The 15,316-nt window shown below is 46.2% G+C and overlaps 1 protein-coding gene across 5 annotated transcripts; it reads left to right on the top strand.

Moving 5' to 3' along the window:
- Window positions 1-55: 55 nt before the first annotated feature.
- Window positions 56-14,996, top strand: LOC128405189 (adenylate kinase isoenzyme 1-like). 5 transcript variants are annotated; one of them, XM_053371539.1, is made up of 8 exons: window positions 62-846; window positions 1,305-1,471; window positions 2,640-2,696; window positions 4,237-4,349; window positions 6,202-6,401; window positions 9,926-10,039; window positions 12,992-13,186; window positions 14,857-14,996. In XM_053371539.1, exons 3-8 carry the CDS (start codon window positions 2,647-2,649, stop codon window positions 14,941-14,943), a joined length of 759 nt encoding a protein of 252 aa, XP_053227514.1. In that variant the 5' UTR covers window positions 62-846; window positions 1,305-1,471; window positions 2,640-2,646; the 3' UTR covers window positions 14,944-14,996. The 5 variants fall into 5 exon arrangements, with proteins under 5 accessions (XP_053227509.1, XP_053227512.1, XP_053227511.1 ...); XM_053371534.1 differs by having other exon boundaries at window positions 56-846; window positions 12,992-14,996; XM_053371536.1 differs by lacking the exon at window positions 2,640-2,696 and having other exon boundaries at window positions 59-846; window positions 12,992-14,996.
- The last annotated feature ends 320 nt before the right edge of the window (window positions 14,997-15,316 follow it).

Raw genomic sequence — 15,316 nt, 5'->3', positions numbered from 1 at the left:
ATCAAACCGATCTATTCTGAAGGAAATCAGCCCTGAGTGCTCACTGGAAGGACAGATCCTGAAGCTGAAGCTCCAATACTTTGGCCACCTCATGAGAAGAGAAGACTCCCTGGAGAAGACCCTGATGTTGGGAAAGATGGAGGGCACAAGGAGAAGGGGACGACAGAGGACGAGATGGTTGGACAGTGTTCTTGAAGCTACCAGCATGAGTTTGACCCAACTGCGGGAGGCAGTGGAAGACAGGAGTGCCTGGCGTGCTCTGGTCCAGGGGGTCACAAAGAGTTGGACACGACTAAACGACTAAACAACAACAATAGGTAGCCGTGTTGGTCTGACGCAGTCGAAATAAATAAAAAAAATAAAAGAGTTAGTGTCGAAGGTGCTACTGGACAATTTTTTAATTTTGACTGCTAGATTTGGGCTTCTACTAGATGACCACGTGCACATTTTGTAGGATCATCTCCAAAGAAAGGGAGCCCGTGACTGTTCCTTTAAAAAACACACACGGCGGATTTCTAGATGCAATACTTCCCCTACTTTTTGCGTTGCATCCTAACCGGAACCTTAAGTCGCGGTTGCGTGGAGCTTTGTGAGGCACCTCTTTGACCGCGACCACACCCGCCGTTGAACTGAGCATGCGCAGAAGCGCCGGTTCCCTTTTAGCGGAAGTGGGGAGTCCGAGGCGGTTGCTGTGGAAACCGCGCCCATCGGAAGGGGCGTGGCGTAAATGAGCACCTCCTCTCGCCTTAAAGGGCAATCCTGTGACGCGCCGAATGCGGGCTGAGTCTATCAAGGTTGCAGATGATCGCGGATTAGTGTCGTCTTTATTGGCCTGTCAGAGGAAAGGTGTTCGCAACTGCTGTTTAGTTTTTAAATTTCAGATTTAAAAATCCCTGTTCTCCAAGGCCAGGGCAGCATATATTGGGATTACCCTGTTCAAGCCTCATAATAACCCAGTAGGGTAGTGGTGTAAACGAAAAATTGCCCTTATTCCCTTATGGGGGACACAAGAGCCCTAATTTTAATGTTTCAGTGTTTTAATGTTGTATTTTAATCATGTTTTTAAGTTGTATTCATTCAACTTGTTTTTATTATTGCTTGTTAGCAGCCCTGAGCCTGGCCTTGGCTGGGGAGGGCGGAGTATAAATGAAATTATTATTATTATTATTATTATTATTATTATTATTATTATTATTATTGAGTCCTTTGCAGGTTCTCCATCGAGAAAACAACAGAGGCCAACCAGAGAATATTGAGAAGCAAAGCAGCTAGTAAGCCTGATCTTTATTGAACTGTTGCAACAGGTTGCCTCCTTCATACGCAGAAGGAGGACCCGGAACCAAGGTGTGCCCACCCTTATACAGACATTTTAAATTGCCAGCCCTGGAGTCCAAGACCATCCCCAGAAACATCATACATACATCACAGAAGGGGTGTAGCTCAAGACCCCCCCCGACACATCATACCTACAGTGCGTTGTTTATCTCCTGTCGTTGTTTAGCTCCTGTCTGGCAGGTTACTTGTTAATGCTTACTTGATTGGATACCCTGGGGAGCCTGGCCAGTCTTTTGTAATGATTAATACTTAGTTCCTGAGCCAGGTCACAGGCTCACCCTATTCATACACAGACATACCCTTAAGACAGGATTTGTGAATGAAAAGACAATGGGGAGGCTTTTCCACTTTCCTTGACCTTCCAGAGAAATCATTTGGTTAGTTTGGGAGTCAAAATGGTTTCAGGGCTGTTTTGCTGTGCTGCTTCAGACATGTGGTTTATATATTTATGTACGTGTTTGCTTGGTACATTCACTAACATTTATTATATATATAAGACCTTAATTTTTTTTATTTCAGTAGGCTAGGCGCGTGTGCACACACACACACGGAGAAATAAATGAGTGGCTGGCACCAAGTCTCCTGTTCATAGACCTGAACCCCGGTCTCTCAGTCAGACATTATTTTATTCACTCCACCACAGTTGTCTGCCGTGCTTTTTTTCTGGGGACACAGTGGGACGCATACCCTGAAACATTTTGTGAATTTTAAGTTTGGCCTCACTGAGGGGCAGTAGTTCAACATGAGTAGGAAGAAGAGAGTACCCCTAAACATTTTTTAAGAAAAAAAAAGGCACTGGTTGTCTGTATATCTGTGTACCTCTTTGGCTGGAGAGCCAAACAACACACTTAAAGAAAAAAAATGTAAAGGACCCCTGACAGTTAAGTCCAGTCATAAACGACTCTGGGGTTGCGGCGCTCATCTCGCTTTACAGGCCAAGGGAGCCTGTGTTTGTCCGCAGACAGTTTTTCCACGTCATGTGGCCAGCATGACTAAGCCGCTTCAGGCGCAACTGAACACCGAAACCAGAGCAGCTCTTGGATCGGCAAGCCCAAGAGGCTCAGTGGTTTAGACCACAGTGCCACCCGCATCCCTTAACAACACACTTAACATTACCTAAATGTTAAAAGGTGAATGTCTTCTTGATGGTGGGCAACTGCATTTTGATGTGGTTTCAGGTTTACCAGCAGTTAGGTCTATGGTGTGAAGCAGCTTGTTCTTTTTATTTCTTTTGTGTGTCCCTCTCTGATGTGATTGCAGAAGCAAATACATACAGTATTATCCTATATTCATCTGTCCCACAGGGAAACCATGCAAAGAACTCCTGCCATGAACATGTTTGTGTGCATCTCTGTGCAAAGGTGGGTTGTTCCCACTGCACATTTACCCAAAGCCAGAACTTTATAGCTGGCGGATGATTGCATAACCAGCAAAGGCCTTGTGTGCTCTTTGGTGACCAGCACCATTCTAGAGTAGTTGTGGGGGATCTCTTGCCCCTGGGCCTGATTAGGCTCACCAAGTCTCTCCCCCCCCAAAAAAAATTTCGTCAATGCGTCACCTTTAGAAAGCCACACACACCTGCCCTATAGCTAATCGTAGGAGCCTGCGAAGCACGGTGCCAGCCAGCAAAGTCCTGTGCGTCCTACATCATCATGGCTGGCCTGAAAGCCCTGTGCAAAAAAGCTGTGTCTAGTCACTGTAGATGGTGACAGCAGCCACGAAATTAAAAGACACCTGCTTCTTGGGAGAAAAGCAATGACAAACCTAGACAGCATCTTAAAAAGTAGAGACATCACCTTGCCAACAAAGGTCCGTATGGTTTTCCCAGTAGTGATGTATGGAAGTGAGAGCTGAACCATAAAGAAGGCTGATTGCCGAAGAATTGATGCTTTTGAATTATGGTGCTGGAGGAGACTCTTGAGAGTCCCATGGACTGCAAGAAGATCAAATCTATCCATTCTTAAGGAAATCAGCCCTGAGTGCTCACTGGAAGGACAGATCGTGAAGCTGAGGCTCCAAGACTTTGGCCACCTCATGAGAAGAGAAGACTCCCTGGAAAAGACCCTGATGTTGGGGAAGATGGAGGGCACAAGGAGAAGGGGACGACAGAGGACGAGATGGTTGGACAGTGTTCTCGAAGCTACCAGCATGAGTTTGACCAAACTGCGGGAGGCAGTGGAAGACAGGAGTGCCTGGCGTGCTCTGGTCCATGGGGTCATGAAGAGTTGGACACGACTAAACAACTAAACAGCAACAGTCACTTGATTCCCTAGTCTTGTGGGACACTGTGCACCAGGCTCCACAAGCTGTGATTGTCAGGGCTTGAGAAGTCCAGTCTGGCACAGCGCTTTGCAGATCCTAGCAAACTGGTTTTACAAGAACGTATGTAGGAAGAGAGTACTGAGGACTGAATAACTTTTAAGCAGCCTGATGTAAGAGGGTCCAAAAGGTGTAAACAAGAAACAGCTGAGGGAGGCCAAAGCTGAGACTACTTTCATACTCACCCAACGGCACTCGCCTTGTTCTGCAATGCAATAATAGCAATTGCCATGATGCAGCCTTCAGTAGCCTACTCTCCCCCCCCTCCCCCGGAGTTACAATCGAGGAAAGGAGACAGGTATTTCCTTTTCTGCTAGCCAGCTTCGGTTATATCAGATGGTTTATTTTCTTCGGTATCAAACTGAACACTAAGTCCAGATATGAATGAAATGCCAGTTTCTCAGTTTGTCTCCAACCCTTCTGACCGTCTGTTCTCTGTCCCCCTACCAAAGTAGTTCAGTCTAGTTGTCCCAGTTTTGCTTGCCATAAAATCTATGACATCACATGTCTGTGACATCAGAAAGACAGCTCAGGGGAGTCACATATCAGTTAAGCTGAAATGGCCAAATTATTTTTTTACAGGAATTTGAAGGTTGCTGGACCAGTACCTGCAGATCCCTGGATGCCCACAGGGATGGGGATTTGCCAGGGCAGCCTTCCAAAATCCATCAAGCCCTTGAAACGTGAACTACAAGGTAACTGGTTGCATTTCCTTCTGTTTTGTGCATTCCGCAGGCTTTCAAAACAATGTTATCAAGAAGTCAATATATTTCCCTTAGGTTTTACTCCCAGGTCTGATCCACCTCAAGCCCTGCCCAGGGCACAAGCCATCAGAAAGTTATGCACAAGTTGCAGACGAATGAACACAACAGTTCTGGTTCATCCAACAGGGTTTACACAAGAGAATTCTGCAGTGAAAAGTGCCCTGTACAGTGCCGGATTTACGTATAAGCTAAACAAGCTATAGCTTAGGGCCCCACTCTCTTAGGGCCCCTCCAAAAAATGTAAAGGAAAAAAACCCTGGATGTACATTTCCAAAATATAAGATAAAAAAGAAATAAAATAAAACCTACATACAGCAACAGTGTTTTGTGTTGTGTAGGCTCCTATGATGTAAGTCATGGGCCCCCGCCTGCTAGCCTGCTCCCTAAAATATCACTGGTTTTCTCATTTCTATATGCAGGGTGCCTACATTCTGCATGTGCAAATGGCTTTAGATACCTCTTAGGTCTATAAATGACCATATAGCATATATTCAACACAATTTGTTGTTGATAAAGGACAGCTGGACATATAAAGGGCCCCATTACCTTCAGTAGCTTAGGGCCTCATCAAACCTAAACCCGGCCCTGCCTGTGGACCAGACCTGTCTCCCATTTCATTACCTTGGAGCTCTCATTTTGCTTCCTGATGCAGTTTTTGCTCCACTTGTGGTAGAGTGTACCTGTTCCTATTCACAAACCAAAGTGGTGCTCTTGCATTGCTAGTTTCAATGGGGGCTGCTAAGGAGAACAGACTGGTAGCTTGTGCCCCATGTTAATTAGCAATCTGTTTGGATTTTCGGCCTCTGGCACTCAACCATTTTGGACAGCCCAACAGAAACTAGCCCAGGCAGAGGCAACCTTTGGCCCTCAAGATGTTTTGGACTACAATTCCCATCATCCCTGACCACTGGTCCAGTTAGCTAAGGATCATGGGAGTTGTAGGCCAAAACATATGGAGTGCCAAAGGTTGCCTTTGCCTGAACCAGCCCATACCAACCTACCTAATGAAGGACTTGCTGGGGGTTCAAACAGGTGTCTAATGAGGCAGAGAAGGCAGTACCAAAACCTGCAGACCAGCAGCACCTGAGGATGTCATTGCTTCCATGAGATTGAAGACCACTCTCTTATTTATGTCATAACATTGGCACCATCTACCAGCAAGATCTTCACAGTAATGTAGCATCTGCACTCAGCTGTAACACTGCCCATAAATAGGTATATTTCAATAGTATATTTTTAAAAATGCAAAGTTTTTATCGGTGGTTGCAAGAACCAGTGATCCCTATATTCTGAACAAAATGCTTGTTTAACCTGGAGGTCGGCTGTATGAATTGTGTATTGCTTTGTAACAATTTGTTGGGTCTCTGGACTGTAATAAAGGTGGTTGTTGTTGTTGTTATATTTAGAAAACAAAAAGGTCTGTAAGACCAAAATGTTGAACCTGTGTTTAATGCCTTGAAGCCATTCAAAATGTTCCACCTAAGGTGGCCACCCCCACGCTGCTTATTGGAAGGGCTGCCTCAACCCCAGATTAATAATAATAATAATAATAATAATAATAATAATAATAATAATAATTTATTATTTGTACCCCGCCCATCTGGCTGGGTTTCCCCAGCCACTCTGGGCGGCTTCCAACAAAGATGAAAAATAAACTAAAATGTCACATATTAAAAGCTTCCCTGAACAGGGCTGCCTGTTGCAGATTGCAGTGATTTAATTCTTCCACTTTATTGCTAAGTAGAAAGTCCCCTTTCTTATACCTTGCTTTCTTTCACTGCAGAGAAGCTGCAGAGTCCCATCATCATTTTTATGGTAGGTGGTCCAGGTTGCGGCAAGCAGATACAGGGTCACCGGCTGGCTAGCAAGTATGATTTCTACCACGTTGGCATCGGAGAGCTGCTGCGAGCGGAAGCCAGCAGGCCCACCCGGAAAGGAAAGACCATTAGGGACATCATCCTGAAAGGTGCTCTGGTGCCCTCGGTAAGAAGTCCTCACACCTGCCACCTGCAGAACCCCTTTCCATTAGATTAGATAACCATTTTAAGCACTGGGCATGTAGTGTTTCGGATAATTAAACCCATGAAGGAGAAACAGAAGGATCTATATGGCCCAGTCACAGCCATACAAAAACAACCAAAGTAAGTATTTAAAAAGTAACATGTTTGAACTGACATTCTGCATGTGAACAGGAGTAGACCGCTCCATGCAATAAGGCACCCTGCTTTATAAGGGTCCTGGGCTGCAAGGAAGGTTCTGCTTGCATCCGAAGGAACTTATGTAGAAGCCCCTGCAAACATTCCTTGTGTACCTGGGGAAGGTCAGGGACTTGTATGAAGATATTGGGAGTGGGGCTTGCCTGCACATGCCTCCCCGTCCACACTGTGAGCATGCCTTCTACTATTAAGGCTGCAATCCTATACAGTGGTACAGTCATACCTCGGGTTACAGACGCTTGGGGTTGCGCTATTTTGGGTTGCGCACTGCACCAAACCCGGAAGTACCGGAACGGGTTACTTCCAGGTTTTGGCACTTGTGCATGTGCAGAAGCGCTAAATCACACTTTGCGCATGCGCAGAAGTGCCGAATCACAACCCGCACATGCGCAGACCAGCACTGTGGGTTGCGGACGCTGCGGGTTGCAAACGTGCTTCCCATATGGATCACATTCGCAACCCGAGCGTCCACGGTACCTTGGTTTGCATACGCCTTGGTTTGCATACATTTTGGATTACAAACACGTCAAACCAGGAAGTGCGTGTCCCAGTTTGCAACCTTTTTTTAGATTACAACCCATTTTTTTTGGATTACGAATAATTTTTTTTATGAAGCCCCATTGGCAAAAGTGCGCCTTGGGTTACAACCCGTTTGGGTTTACAAACGGACCTCCGGAATGGATTATGGTTGTAAACCAAGGTACCACTGCATAGCCTTACCTGGAAGTTAAGTCTCATTGGACTCAATAGAATTTACTTCCAAGCAGAAATGCATAAGTTTATGCTGCTAATGAACTAATACCATTTTTGTGAAAGGCTTATTCTTTTTGCTGTGTCTTCCAGAAATCTGACCATTTGGGAGTTTCAGCAGCAGTGATACATTAATATCAATGAGAGTTTGTTCCCATTTGAATATAGATGGATTATTTTTATAAAGAATATAAATTAGATTCCTATGCCTAGAATTTGGACCAGTGAAATGTATCTACCAGTACTTATCTATTAGTATTTCACTTTCTCTAGGATCAACTCAGCAGCAGTTGTTAGTATGAGACTGCCTTTTGGAAGTTTTCCCTGCCAATGATAGCTTTCTCAACTAGGAGACTGACTGATTTGTCTCAGACTCAAACCCTGAACGTTCTGCCCTCTCCTGCTGATTTCACTAGATTTATATTCCAGAACCAGTTTGCTCTTTTATTCCCCTCTGACCCTGGTCCAAATACCTTCAACTCCCATTTTGGCATGTGCTTCAACTAAAATGTTCATCATGCCCCTTGGGCATAGCAAAGCGTCACATGCTGAATTTAGCTAACTTGCATATATACAATACATGATGTTTTGGGTGGAAATTGGCTGGAAAATTGAGCTGGAATTTGTTGCAAATTTTTAAATAGATCTAATTTAAGTCTTTTCTTTTTTTTGCAATCTTCCAAACAATGAATGATGCTGGAATTAGACTTTAAAAAATATTAAATGAAAGAAAATTAAGTATAACAGCACTGAATAACAGGATTTAAAGCTATGATCTTTCTGGTTTCTTTTTTAATGAACATTTTTAATGCTAGACTTGATGGTCTCTTGCTCTAATTCAGTAGGGGCTCTTATATTTATTTACATCTTTATCCTGCCTTTCTTTTGCCATGGAGCCCAAGGAAGTTCCCAAGGGCTCAGTCATCCAGCCACTGATCTGATCTGCTTAACTTCAGCCAGGTGGTGGTGTTATATACATTCAGACCACACCCTGGGATATTTTATGTGCCATACATTTATAAGGCATCTAAGAGCGAAAGGCTTTAAGGGCTTGCTGATTGGAAGGTTGACGATTCGAATCCCAGCGACGGGGTGAGCTCCTGTTGCTCTGTCCCAGCTCCTGCCAACCTAGCAGTTTGAAAGCACGTCAAAGTGTAAGTAGATAAATAGGTACCACTCCGGCGGGAAGGTAAACGGCGTTTCCGTGCGCTGCTCTGGTTTGCCAGAAGCGGCTTAGTCATGCTGACCACATGACCAGTCCCTCGGCCAGTAAAGCAAGATGAGCGCCGCAACCCCAGAATAGTTCGCAACTGGACTTACCTTTAGACAAAGTCATGGAGAGAATTATGGAGAGCTATGATGCTTAAGTGAAATAGGTAGTTTCAGAGACATTATGCGTGAGAGTTACAGATAGGTAGCCGTGTTGGTCTGCCAACAGACTGGAAAGAGAAGCTGCTGAATTGCAACTCATTACCAAACTTAAAACCATGGAGAGACCTGGTCTGAACAAAGACATTGGATTCTTATCTCATTATACATGACAAAGCCATTTTTCACCTTCTCACCCCTTGCTTTTTCCTGTAAGACCTATTGCAGTCGTTAAGAGTCGTCAACAGGCTCATCACAGCTATCTGCCAATCACCCATTCCCACCACCCTTCTGAGGAATACCCTTCCCCACCTTCTCACTATATAGAAGGATCTGGCAACTTCTGTTTCAGTGTATCTGAAGAAGTGTGCATGCACACGAAAGCTCATTCCAAGAACTAACTTAGTTGGTCTTTAAGGTGCTACTGGAAGGAAAAAATTTTTTCGTTTTGATTATGCGTGAGAGTATTTGCTGCTTTGAAGCAAGGGCAATAAGGCTGTTGCTCTCCTGCGGTCTTCCTGAGGGCATCTGGTTGGCCAGAGTGTGAGACAGGATGCTGAATTACCTCCATGTTCCACCCGCATTCCTACAACAATGGGAACATCACTTGATCAGTTCCGTGGCCACCCTTTCAGCTGTTCTTCTGAATAGCAAGAGCAGAAGAGTGTTGATTGTGGAGCACACTGGAACAGAAGTGACAAGTATTGTACTTTCAAGGGGGAGCCCCCACCACCTGAACACAACTGCAGCCGGTCTCTCTTTCTCTCTCACACACATATTTTAATTCTCCCTTTCTGAACGCTACAGTGAAAATCACACTGAATCCAGGGCTTGGTTGCCTTGCTAAGCTCAGACCAGTTTCCTGAATTTGCCCAGTTAGTGTTGGCTAAATGTTTATGGCTACTGCCAATGGTTTGCTTGCACAGTACTTCACAAGCAGGCTGCCTGCTGGGATGCGGTCTACTCTATTATAGTGGGAAACTGCTCCCATAGGTTAGTTCTTTCTGGACTGAAACCTAAAAGGCTCTTTGCAAGGACTTAAATATGGCCAGAGATTGAGACCCTCAGAGGACATCAGAAAGGTGGATGAAACAGCGCTAAGTTGGGTGGTTTATTGTTGCCTTTATCTGGTGTAATAAAGCTCTTTGACAATGGAGATGACTGTCTTTCCAGGGCTACATCTTGGAACTGCTTACTGACAACATGCTAAAAGCCGAAAACGTCAAAGGATTCTTTGTTGAAGGCTTCCCCCGGGAAATCCATCAGGCCAAACTATTTGAAGAAGTGGTAAGTGTGGCCGCTGAGTGGGAGGTGAAAGGGAAAGAGGGGCTTGACCTGTGCCAAGGAAGGAAATGCTCCAGAGCCTCTCAGGTTGAGATGTGCAACATCAAATGGGTAACTTGTGGGTTGGCAAGGAATACATTCCCAATAGTCCAGTGGCTGAATGGTTGCGTGCCAGATCTTTGGGTTCTGTTTCAAACTCAGAGAGGGCTAGGGGGAAACAGCTCAGTATAGATAGCGGAGATGCAATAATCCTGTGCTTGTAACTGCTTTGTTGGGTTATATGCTAAATTAAAAGCTGGTTGGAAAGCAAAAATGCAAATCCCTAGTCAGGTGATGCTGTGAAAATCAAGTACAGTCAAACCTTGGTTGTTGAACGTAATCCGTTCCAGCCCATTCGGCTTCTGAAACGTTCGACAACCACGGCACGGCTTCCGATTGGCTGCAAGAGCTTGTGGCACTCAAGCGGAAGCAGTGTTGGATGTTCGGCTTCTGAAAAACGTTTGAAAACCGGAACACTTACTTCTGGGTTTTCGGTGTTCGGGAGCCAAAACGTTCAACAATGGAGGTGTTTGGGAAGTGAGGTTTGACTGTATAGCTCGAAGGGTCTGGTCCTTTTTGCGTGGGCTTTATCTTTGTTTTTCAGCTCTCACAGGTCTTTATAATTTGGACAATTGGGATGCGGGTGGCGCTGTGGGTAAAAGCCTCAGCGCCTAGGGCTTGCCGATCGAAAGGTCGGCGGTTCGAATCCCCGCGGCGGGGTGCGCTCCCGTTGCTCGGTCCCAGCACCTGCCAACCTAGCAGTTCGAAAGCACCCCCGGGTGCAAGTAGATAAATAGGGACCGCTTACTGGCGGGAAGGTAAACGGCATTTCCGTGTACTGCGCTGGCTTGCCAGATGCAACTTTGTCACGCTGGCCACATGACCTGGAAGTGTCTGCGGACAGCGCTGGCCCCCGGCCTCTTGAGTGAGATGGGTGCACAACCCTAGAGTCTGTCAAGACTGGACCGTACGGGCAGGGGTACCTTTACCTTTACCGTACTGTTTGTGAGAGGCATTCTATCCCTGTCACTGCAAGCTCAGAGAAGGAACTGAACCTCCAGATCATTCTGAGCTGAGAAGTTCTAACCTTACGAGACCAGCATGTTGTCACGTAGGACACCACATTCATAACTGTGTTTTGCCTACAGAAGTTTGCCTATTTCACATCAAATGTTTAGTACAGATTGGGTGGGGGTGTCAGCCAGACCAGCAGCTAACTCCTTACAGCTGGATCTCAGACCAAATGCCGTACTGTGCCTTAAAGGTTGCCTCCAGAGGTTTCATGTGCCACTTCGTATGAAATCATGCTCAGAGAAAGCACCTGCTTGCGTCCTCCCCCACTCAGCTCCTATTGCTGTGCTGCCCAATACTGTGACCCCCCTTTTTATCATTTTGCCCTAAACAATGAATCTATAACCTTGTTTCCTAAATCCTATTGGCTTCTATGAGCTTAGAACAGAGGTCGGCAACCTAAGGCCCATGAGCCGCCCCAGAACCAAGCCGCCCACTCGGCGAGCCCCCCGCGCTGCGCTAAACCAGTGCAGCGTGGCACAGGACACTTTTCCATAGATCCGGAAATCTGCGCATGCCCAGACGCTGGAAATCGCATCTGCGCATGTCCGCGGCACCAGAAATCGATTCTGCGCAGGCATGATTTCCGGCATCTGGGCATGTGCAGAAGTGATTTCCGGTGCCGCAGACATGATTTCTGGCATTGTGCTGCACCAGGCTGGCCCTGCCCATGGAGGATCTCCGTGGGAGTGATCCAGCCCGTGCCGGTAAGCCTTGCTGATCCCTGGCTTAGAACATTAGATGAATTCATGGTTGGGGCCTATCAGTGACTAGTAAATGATGTCTAAATGGAATTTCACATAGAGGCAGTATACCTCTGAAGATCAGTTGCTGGGGGAGAACAGCAGGCAGAGCTGTGGCCTTCATATACTCTGCTTTGGGGCTTTTACAAGCATCTGACTGGCTTGTAGAAGCAATATGGACTTCGATGGAGACAGCCTTCTTGGTGGCTGCACCGTGGAACTCCCTTTCTAGGCTAGCTCCTGATTTGCATTCCTTTTGCCAGCAGGCTTTTGCTCAGACAGGCTTCTGGCCACTAGCTGGTTGTTGTGGCAGTGTGTGTCTTCTGGGAGTGGCTGGGCCATATTTTCTCTTTGCTGTTGTGCTTTTAAATGTTTTCAGCACTGTTTTTACTTAATGTTTTAAAATTTTATAATGTGTGTTTTTCACTGTTATCTGTTTTAATTCATGCCGTGAGCTGCCTTGGGCCCTGCACGGAGATAAAGGTGGGATATACCGTATTTTTTGCCCTATAGGACGCACTGTCCCATAGGGCGCACCTAGTTTTTTCGGGGGGAAATAAAGGGGGGGAAATAATTCCCCCCCCCAGGTGCGGGGCTGGGGCGGGGGAAGCCCGAGCTTCCCCCGACCCCAGCCCCCATAACAGGCAACTCTTCACAAGCCACGAGAGCCCAGCACCAGGCTCCCGCGCCTCGCGGAGAGCTGCGCGAAGCCTGGGCACGCTGAGCTCAGCGCGCCCAGCCTTCGGCATGCAGGCAACTCTCCGCAAGCCGTGGGAGCCCGGCACGGGCTCCCATGGCTTGCGGAGATCTGCGCGAAGCCTGGAGAGCGAGAGGGGTTGGTGCGCACCGACCCCTCGCTCTCCAGGCTTCAGCGAAAGCCTGCATTCGCCCCATAGGATGCACACACATTTCCCCTTCATTTTTGGAGGGGAAAAAGTGCGTCCTATGGGGCGAAAAATACGGTAATTGAAATGAATAAAGAAATCTGCTCCTCTCCATGCCTGCCCTGAATTCTGGCTAGGCTCCTCAGTTCCTATGCACAACAGCTTTGCACACCCAATGCAAAACAATTAACAGCCGAGTTGTATGTTTCATGTTGCAGGTGGGGCGTGCACCCAACATCGTGATAGTGCTTGACTGCTCAACGGAGACTATGGTCCAGCGACTGCTGATCCGAAGCCAGATGGGCGAGAGGGTGGATGACCATGATAAAATCATCCAGAACCGGCTTGACACTTACTATACACTGTGTGAGCCCGTCTTCACCCACTACCTACAGAAAAGCCTACTTCGGCATGTAGGTCTCAGAGAACTTGGCTGGGCCCCCTTCCTTGTCCTTTCCCACAGAATCCAGGCCTGGAAGTCCTGGCAACTTTGCAAGAGGGCAGCTTATTTGCTTCTGATGTGGACAAGCAGCCAATGCAGTCCTTTCAGAAAGACTCTCTCTTGCCTACTAACAGGGCCATTTGAAAGGTTGTGTCCAATAGGCAGTGAGGCAGGAAGCATTAAGTCAAAAGGGCAGGAGGTTGGAAACAGCCACATTAGACCCCAATCTTCTTATTTCAGGGAGGAGGTCTTCCAGAAATGCTTGTGAAAAAGTTGTACTAGAATGCAAAATCTCAAATGCACTCACTCCTCAACCAAGTAATAGGATCATAAGCAGAAGAGCCCTCTAGTAGATCATTTGCTACAATTCCCTTCCTTGAAGCAGGATGGCAGATATCAAAGAACTTAAAAGGATGCTGTCCTGTTCATCCTTGACTACGCAAAATGATTTCCCCTAACTTCTTCCAGTTTGCCACTAGCAGTTTCTCCTGATTTTGAATGTTAAGTGTCAAAGCGCAGTTTATCTTGGACACTCATCAGAACTGCCAAGAAGAAGAGCTGGTTAGGTACTGCACCAGGTCTGCTTCTTGCTCTAAAGAAGCCACTGAAAGCTGCTTTCCAGGAGCAGCTCTATCTGATGGGAGCTGCTAGCTCCCCTTAGATGCCCAAGGGCAGCTGAAGAATGACAAGGAGACACCCCCCTTCTAGAAGGGAGCAAAGCCCCATCCATGCTGATGACAAAAGGAAAGACTAAGGCAAGGTATAAAATCTAGTTGGACGTCTTTACCAAAGAAACTCTTACAAAATAGTGAGAATGCTTTTGAGCTCTCCAAAATTCTTCCATTAGGCTGGTTGTTAAGCAATGCAGGGGGTAGGAAGAAAAAAAGTTGGCTCGATGGAATATAAACTTTGTGGCTACTCCGTTGGTGTTCAATATGTTAACTCCTACAAAACTTCAGTTCAATCGGATTAGGCTCAATTTGATATTGATGGGTTTGAAGATGCACCTCAATATATTACTAAACTGGATTTTTGCATCTCTTCTTATAGGTCAACAAAGCTTTCTTTGCTTTTTTCTGCAATTCTATCAGATGTGAATTAAGCCAAACCTAATCTAAGCAGAAAGTAAACGTCTTGCTCTAGAGCAGCTGGGGTCAAGGAAGATTTTTGTCTCCCGTTAGCTGTGACAGTAGATGTGGCCTGTTTTGCACAAGACCTCTATAGGAACCATTAAGTTAAACTGAGCAAAGAGGCTACAGTTAGGGACACAGGTTTGTGTGTTCTTTCACCCCATGAGTGGGGGCACAGAACACATTTGGCCCCCACAGCAATTTGCTGCTTTTTCTTTTCTTTGGGACTATCCCATGGGAAAATTTTAACAGCTGCACCAAGGTCTAGTGATGGCCATACCTACTCCAAGCCCTCCTAAAACTGGGCAGGCTTCCTTTCATTGTCCATGTCTACCCCAGCGTGGGGGTGGGTCAGCAGCAAGTGTTGTTTTCTGCTGCGTGCTTGGCATAATTCCTTATAAACAGAGGCATGCTCAGGCTTTCTATACCCGGTGGTAGCAACAGAAAAGTCTCCTCTGTAAGTAGCTGGCTCCAGATGTGCCCAAGAGCTCTTCATTCCATTTATTTCCAGATCCTTGGGGAAGAACCACCAGACACCATTTTTACCAAATCCTGCAGTGTAGTGGATGAAGTGATAAAGGCAGCTACCACTAAATAAAGTGCAAAGCTAGGTATCTCTACGTAAAAATAAAGATTTATGCTGCTGGTCCATCACCGTGTCCTTTGCAGGATTTTCTCAGAGCTAGTTCACACACACATATACGTCATTTGATGACTTGCAGCTTAGTTGCAAATTCCTTTGGAAAATCGTGTGTATGATGGTGCATTCATTAATCAATGAACATGTATGTGTTTAATAGCCCTTGGCTAGCAGGGCCCAGCGTAGGCCAAAGGATGCAGCTCACAAAAATGCCCAAGCCACATGGCTAGCACCTACTTCAACTGATCACAGGGCAGTAACTAGCACAGAAACATCCTTACTGTAAATGGAAGATGTGATCCATACTAATAGTTTATTCAGTAAGTACCTA

The sequence above is a fragment of the Podarcis raffonei genome, chromosome 17, assembly GCF_027172205.1.
Source record: "Podarcis raffonei isolate rPodRaf1 chromosome 17, rPodRaf1.pri, whole genome shotgun sequence".
Classification (NCBI taxonomy): domain Eukaryota; kingdom Metazoa; phylum Chordata; class Lepidosauria; order Squamata; family Lacertidae; genus Podarcis; species Podarcis raffonei.
Note: the sequence above shows the minus strand (reverse complement) of the source record. Positions and strands in the feature narration are given on the sequence as shown.